At 44.3% G+C, this 7,478-nt stretch overlaps 1 protein-coding gene across 1 annotated transcript in view; it reads left to right on the top strand.

Annotated features, from left to right (window-relative positions):
• Positions 1-7,478, top strand: part of LOC108570894 — a 20,366-nt gene that overhangs the window by 5,429 nt on the left and 7,459 nt on the right. Inside the window, exons 4-5 of the mRNA XM_017932863.1 lie at positions 1,525-1,770; positions 4,422-4,631. Of these exons, the coding sequence (XP_017788352.1) occupies positions 1,525-1,770; positions 4,422-4,631 (456 nt within the window). The remainder of the gene's footprint in view (positions 1-1,524; positions 1,771-4,421; positions 4,632-7,478) is intronic.

The raw sequence follows: 7,478 nt of genomic DNA, 5'->3' as shown, positions 1-7,478 counted from the left end.
GACGATCCTAAAAAAAAAAAAATGACCAGGAAAATCAAATACCAAAAAATCACACACTCGAGAAGAGAATCGAGAGGCAAAGACTCCAGGCCAGCTAAGAGCTGTTGTTTTCTAGATGGTCGAACAAAAGGTGAACATGATTGTCGCGGAAGTCATCCGAGCGCTCGGCCCTACCGTGCTGCGCAATGCCCTCGGGAATACTCAGCAACGTTCCGGAGGCTCGTCGAGCGACGGTTCGACGGCGACCGCCGCGTCTCCATTCGCCGACTACGATGACGAATTCAATTCGACCAGCGATAACGGTTCCAAAGTGTCGATATCGTTGCCGACCTTCCCGCCGGACGACGACGACGAAGAAGCTGCGACCCAAGCAACGGTTGATACAACCAGCTCGACAATGGTGCCCGAGGACAGCACAACCGATGCTGTCAATACGGTCGAATGACCGTTTAATTGCTGTCGGATCGGTAACACGTTGGAGGTCAATGAACCTGAACGAAGATGTAACGATCCCGACAAGGACGATTCACCGCGCAATTGGGACAATGCTGCGGGACAAGCAACGCTCTGTCAAAACACGCTGTTTTATTGTCTGCTAACTACTGTACCTGCTATCTTCTATCTGTGTTGCGTGTGAATTTTATTACTCGTCTCGTTCTTTGTCGGTGCTACTCGCCTACTCTCTGTCACCTATTCTCGACATCGTCATTCTTCTCTGTGTGTTGTGATCGTTCCAAGGTAAACGAGGTGTGTTTGGTGTGTCTTTCCTGGTGCTTCTTCTTCTCTCTTCTTCTTTTTCTTCTAATTCTTCTTGGTCATTCATGTTTTTTTCTCAAGTCAAGCTTTCTGTCATGGTTGATCGTTTTTTTGGAAATTTCTGGTCAGCGAGTGGATCACTGTCGCTCGACGCTCGATCTCTATCGATCCTCTTGGTCGAGTAGCTTTTGTGTCATCGTCGTCGATGTTGCAGCTGTAGGTAGATCGTCAGGTGAGTTACCCCGTGTGAAGATCTGTAAGGTGTCTAGAAGAGACTGCGAGTGCTTGCACCTCGGAGACAACGCCGCTTCGACCAAGCATAGTTCCAGGAAACTTGTCGATCGTCCTCGAAATAATTTTGCCAATCATTGTTCTAATACAGCAGCGCTTCCACTTACGTTCACGTCGCTCTGGCAAGCGTCGTCGTGACCAAAGCAAACGATCAGCGCGTCCCGATCACGAGACATCGCGAGTACGCGCGTCGCACACGCTTCGTCTCCCTCTTCGAATCTGAACACGTTATCGTCGTTCGGTCGCCTATTTGTCACAGTTACACAGAGAGAGAGAGAGAAAAAAATCACCGCAGCTGTCGTGAATAATTCATCGCGAGACGTCGATTAACCGAAACGACCTAAACACACTTCAGCGTCCTTGCTTGCAATCCACAGATCCCTCTGTGTAATCGGTGTTTCTTGCTGGCGATCGAACGACACACTCGAACACACACACACGCTCGAAGAGGTCGACCGTGAACCGTTTCTTTCGCAGGACGTGAACCCGGAAGCGGAGGACAGGGTGAACGAGGTGGCAGCCGAGTCGCAGAACAACGAGGTGAAAGTTCAATTCGCCGACGAGCCGAACAGCAACGACGCGGCACCGTTGACACCGTTGGACGAGGCGGAAGGTGAAGACGACGAGAACAGAAACAAGAGGTTCCTCAACTTCGGCTTCGGAGGATCGGGAGGTTCCGGAAGCGGCGCCGGTTCTGGAAACTTCCTCTTCGACATAATCAGGGTGAGTTTGCCGCGGTGTCAGGAGGTGGTTCCTTCTTCTCTGCTTTTCCTTTCGACGTTGATTGAAGAGTGGAAATGTGTATGTAGAGTTTTTGTAATCGAAGTTGACGAAGGATGATAGTGTTGGGTTCCACGTTACTTTAGGACCAGACTTTATTTTATGGTAGATGAACGTTCGGTTTATTAGTGTTGGTATAAGAATTGGGTTTTTTTTCGATTTTCGGGTTATAATTATAGTGTATTCGGTGATTAGTTTCCTCGAGCCTTTATCCTGGTTGAGTAAGGCTGTGATGAAGTCCTTCCTAATCAAAGGTTAAGGGAATATTCTCGATTTGAATGCGACCTTTTAAGCAATCTTTAGGATTTTTTTTCAAGAGAACCGTTAAACTTTTTGCAGTATGGTTTTGCACATACATTTATGGGTATTTGAAATACATCGTATATTTTGTTGGAGTAAAAAGAATAAAAATTACGTGATTTATGGTTTGTTTTATAGAGTGCGCTAGAGAAAAAGTGTGTCGACTGTTTGCACGATTCCGGGCCTTCTGCTGATCTAAAGTAAAAACACGAGGAAGAATCTTAATCGGTATAAATCTAGCTATGGTGTGAACGAAAATAAAATACAAAATATCGATTATTCACGAAATGACAGCATTTCGAATTTACATTATCGATTTTTTCATATTTTGCCGTCTGTAGCGTGTCAAAAGAATAAGAAAACAGCGAGGGATGTTAAAAATTTTGGTTCACGTGATAACAGGATGTGCGCTGAAGATTCCCTGCAAATTTCAAGTCAATCGATAAACTGGAACTCGAGATATCGTGTAAAACGTTTCGAAAAACGCGTTCAAAGATTCATCTATCCATTTCGACTGCATCCTTCAAACCCTTACATCTAAGTTAATTTCAATGAATTCGAACAAATTCTCTTGCACACATCTTCTAGAACACTTACACTTTAAGAAAATGCAGAAAAAGGAATTGATTTTTCGAAAGTTCAAAACCAGAATACTTAACCCTTTGCGGTCCAGATAGTCCAGTTAGTCCTTACTCATTTGGTCACTCTCGGGCAATATCACGTAGTTTCCCTTCATTTCAATATTTCAGCGCAATACTAGTTATAAAATACTAAATTTCAGTATGATATTGTAGTATCAGGGCCTCCATACCTAAATAGGAAACCGAAGAGAAAAAATAGAGAAGGGGTAGTTGGCGTAGTGCGCTAAGCCTCGGCCTGCTAAACCGAGGGTCCCGAGTTCGATTCCCGGTTGGTCCCTCAAAATTTTTCCGTCGTTTCCTACAATTTTAATGCATAAAAAAATGATTCATTATCATTTATAATTCATCATCATGTGATATGTGAAGGGAAAAATTCTTACGTTGAGTCTGACTCTGAACATAGGACCGCAAAGGGTTTCTAAGACAGCCTCGAAAAAAGCATTGTGATTCGCAATGGTCGAAAGTTAAGTAATTACTGAAAGCGTAGTCATCCGACGATAGAATTTGAACGAGGCTGAGCTTCTTTCGCGCATTCGACGGCTAATGGAATCGATGTAAAGTAATTGATCTAAATTGATCTAATCGTCGGTAACGCAAGAATGGATCTAGAAGTACGTGAGCGGGTAGATTGTTTAATATTCAAGTAAGAGGCGAGCATAGCAAGCCGGCAAGGGCGCCTACTCGCGGCGTCGCGGTGAAAGTCTTCGACCGAATTGGCCAGCTGTGTCGTCTGGTTACTATTCCAAGGTTCCTGACCTAGGCACGACCCGTCCTCGTCGACGATATCAATCGAGAGATCGCGACGCAACACAATCCCCGCAAAAAAAAAAATGGGAAAAAATCGTGGATTCAGCTGCAAGAAAGAAATCCGTGACTTTATTCTTTTTTGTCCGTATTCCAGTCGTCGTTGGTAGCATTGCGAAATTACTTAGAAACTGAACTTTCGTAACCAGAGTATCAATTTTCACATTTTCACATTTTCAGTCGGTTAGAAGAATTTGAATTAATTAGAACGAAAAACGAACGTAGATCTAAAATAGGATATACGAGCAATTATTGCACGATTGCTCGTGTCCTACTCGAGCAGCTAATCTGAAAACACGCGTGTAGCACGTGACACCATTCATCCATTGTTCCCATGGAGCGAACCTACGCGATCGTAAGACTCGCGACCGATCGAAACTGGTCCACGTGTCGATCTCGTTTTACAGCGTCGAAAAAACTACCGTTCGTTTCCTCAAAAGCTCGCCTGATAGTGGAACACAACAGCCTCGATCCTTCGAATTACACCGTCTCGATCCTCCGTTCTTCAATCAAAAACCAAGCTAACCCTGGAAGAAACCTCAATTGCAATCATCTGAACGAGGAAGAACTGAAAGGTGAACGCACGTACCTATACATATATATCTAAATAATTCTGCAAGTTCGTTAGAGAACGAATTTCAGCAACTTTCCAGGCCACCAGTCCGCCCGAGCAGCATTCAACGACGATAGCAATGATCTACTACTAGGTGACAGGAGAGGAGTACTCGCGAGTCGTGCAAAAATGAGAAAGAGCAAAGCAAAAGAATGACAAAAAAAAAAAAGAATTGACAGGCGTACAACGGAGGAGCGGATCAGTAAACGAAAGTTCTCGTCTCTGTTCTCGTTTAGCAAGCGGCCGACGGGGCGGCAAGAGCGGCGGGCACGGTGTACCGCGTGGTGGCAGGTACGCAGAGCCTAGGGCTCGGCTTAAGCGCCTCTCGGGACTTGAGCCCGGTTCCCCAAGGTGCCGCCCCTGCTGCCGCTCCAGCTGGTTCCTCGTCCACGGCGGGATCCTCGACCAGTGCACCGGCCGCGTCAGAAGCCGGCAACCTACCACCGGTACGCCAATCCTTCCGAGCAGAGCCGAACAGACACTGCCAACTGCACTTCTCTTTCTTTCTCTCTCTCTCTCTCTCTGTCTGTCTGTTTCTTTCTTTTTTCCATGTCTTTTATCTCTGTCACACACCTGTCCACCAGGTGAACAAGAGAGCTGTACTGGTTTCCTGACGGCAATTTTCAGTGGTGCAACTGAATGTTGGTGAAGTGGAGACTGGTTCGTTTTCTGGTTCACTGTACGTTGCTGTATGTTGAGGCTTGGTGAGTGGACCTTTCCCTCTGGGAGTGTTTTTTTTCGAGACTGCAGTCGAGCACAGTTAAGAAGATGACATGAGATAAAGGGAGGAGTGAATTTGGTGTCTTCACTGTACGTTGCTGTATGTTGAGGCTTGGTGAGTGGACCTTTCCCTCTGGGAGTGTTTTTTTCGAGACTGCAGTCGAGCACAGTTAAGAAGATGACATGAGATAAAGGGAGGAGTGAATTTGGTGTCCAATGTTTGTGGATAAAAATGCTCTCGGGTCATTTTTCAGTACTCCAAAGTTTAACCCTTTCGTGATGAGTGATGTATGTCATATTTGAGTTGATCTGAATTTAGTGTCCATTGCAAAAGGCGATGTTTGATATATAAATTTTTGAAAAGAGTAAGTTTCCAAATTTGGTGTCCAATGTTTATGGAGCTCAGTACTCAAAGGGTTAACACTTTCGTGACTTGGGGTACCCCAAGAAAACTTGATCTGAATTTAGTGTCCATTACAAACGCGATGATCGGTAGAAGAATTTTTGAAAATAATAAGTTTCCAAATTTGGTATTCGATGTTTATGGAGTGTTCAGTACTGAAAGGGTTGACCGGTAGCTTTTCTAACCAATGGAACGTATATGTCAGACTTGAGCACTCCAAGAAAAATTGATCTGAATTTACGCAATGATGGGTAGATAAATTCTTAAAAAATATAAGTCTCTAAATACGGTATGGAATATTTATAGAGCTTTCGTGAGCAGCGGTAAGCACTTCACTTGAGTACTCGAAGGAAAATTGATCAACAATTTAATATTCACTGCAAAGTGACGATCAGATAAATTCTTGGCATCGAATATTTATGGGGTGTTCAGAACTCAAAGGGTTAACCCTTTCGTGACCAGTGGAACGCATACGTCCCACTTGAGTACTCGAAGAAAAATTGCTCTGAATTTAATATCTATTACAAAGGCAACGATCGGTAGATAAATTTCGTTAAATTCTTGAAAAAAAATAAGCCTCCAAATTTGGTATGGAATATTTATGGAGTGTTCAGAATTCAAAAGGTTAACCCTTTCGTTGCCAATGGGACACACGTGTCTCACTCGAGTACTCAAACAAAAATCGATCCAAATTTAGTATCCACTACAAACAACAAATTCGTCAATAACGAAAGGGTTAAGTATCAGTCACCCTCTCGAAAGAAACACTCGCCACGTAAGCTGATACGTTTAACAGCACCCGGTTCTCTCGGTACATTAACACAAAGCACCCGGCTCTGTTTGATCTGCATGCCGTACTCCTCGCACGTGGCTAACAGTGACTCGCCTAGCACGTTTCTCTTCGTTTGTTCTTCGCCTCCCGTTTACCTAACCACTCGAACGTGTCTCATCTCTGGTCTCTCTCTCTCTCTCTCTTTCTCTGTCTGTTCTCTCTTCTCCGTTCAGTCAGCTTGAATTCCCGGTATTTCTACTTCTTCTTCCTCGATTCGATTCTAGCATGTCTCACGCGCCAGCATCTCTCTTCACCTTTATTTTTCTCTCAAAAAACATTCACCGTGAAAATGATTCCAGGAGATGATGCCTGGCGCGTGATTCCTGCAGCGTGCGTCGATCTATCATGGTCCAGCGTATAGGATCATCGTATGTCACTAACCAACCCCTGTTTTCGTTCGTCCTGTGCTCCCAATTTCGAGCGACTAAAAGAAGTTATTCTCGCAGAAAAGTATAAAGCAATATAAATACTATTAAATAAATTTCTCTCGCACAGAAGATAAATTTGGACATTGATTAAATCTTGCTAATCTTCTAGTTACTCGAAGACCATAATTAACACAGTTCATCGTTACATCTTCCTTACTAAAAAAAAATCATTGACAATCGTCGTTTGAGAGTGATCCTTTCTTCCAAATCGGGACAAGTATCGAGTGGCCCTGTACGTTCCTCGGTTCTTCTATGTCCAAACCAACCTGTATGTCCAATCGTTCCACCCGGCCAACGGTCCCGACGCGACACCGCCAACCAGCGACTAAAGACTTTCGGCGAAGCAACTGGCTGATGGACCATCCAGGCCGATTCTCAGCTCGGAATCTCTCAGGGCAGCCATTGATCGTATTGCCGATTCTCTCGTTGTTGTGATCTCGTACTCGTCCATTGCACACACGTTGTATGCCGTTAGCTGTAGATCTCGTTCGTTGCTGCTGGGAAACGCACCGATAGCAACGTGATATACCAAACGACTCGGTTGAGGAAGTGGTGGACGAAGAGATCCTCGGTTTTCAGATCTCTTCGTTAGGGAGAACGAGAGATTTTCGTTCGAAGAGATCTCTTCTTTAGGGAAATAAGAGATTTTTGTTCGAAATGATCTCTTCTTTGGGGAGAGAAGAGATTTTCGTTCGAAAATATCTGGAGGAAACAGATTTGTTTTCAGTGATTTGAAGATCTCTTCTTTGGGGAGAATAAGAGATTTTCGTTCGAAATGATCTCTTCTTTGGGGAGAGTAAGAGATTTTCGTTCGAAGAGATCTCTTCTTTAGGGAAATAAGAGATTTTTGTTCGAAATGATCTCTTCTTTGGGGAGAGTAAGAGATTTTCGTTCGAAGAGATCTCTTCTG

This window comes from Habropoda laboriosa, unplaced genomic scaffold, assembly GCF_001263275.1.
Source record: "Habropoda laboriosa isolate 0110345459 unplaced genomic scaffold, ASM126327v1 scaffold10, whole genome shotgun sequence".
NCBI classification, from domain to species: Eukaryota; Metazoa; Arthropoda; class Insecta; order Hymenoptera; family Apidae; genus Habropoda; species Habropoda laboriosa.
Note: the sequence above shows the minus strand (reverse complement) of the source record. Positions and strands in the feature narration are given on the sequence as shown.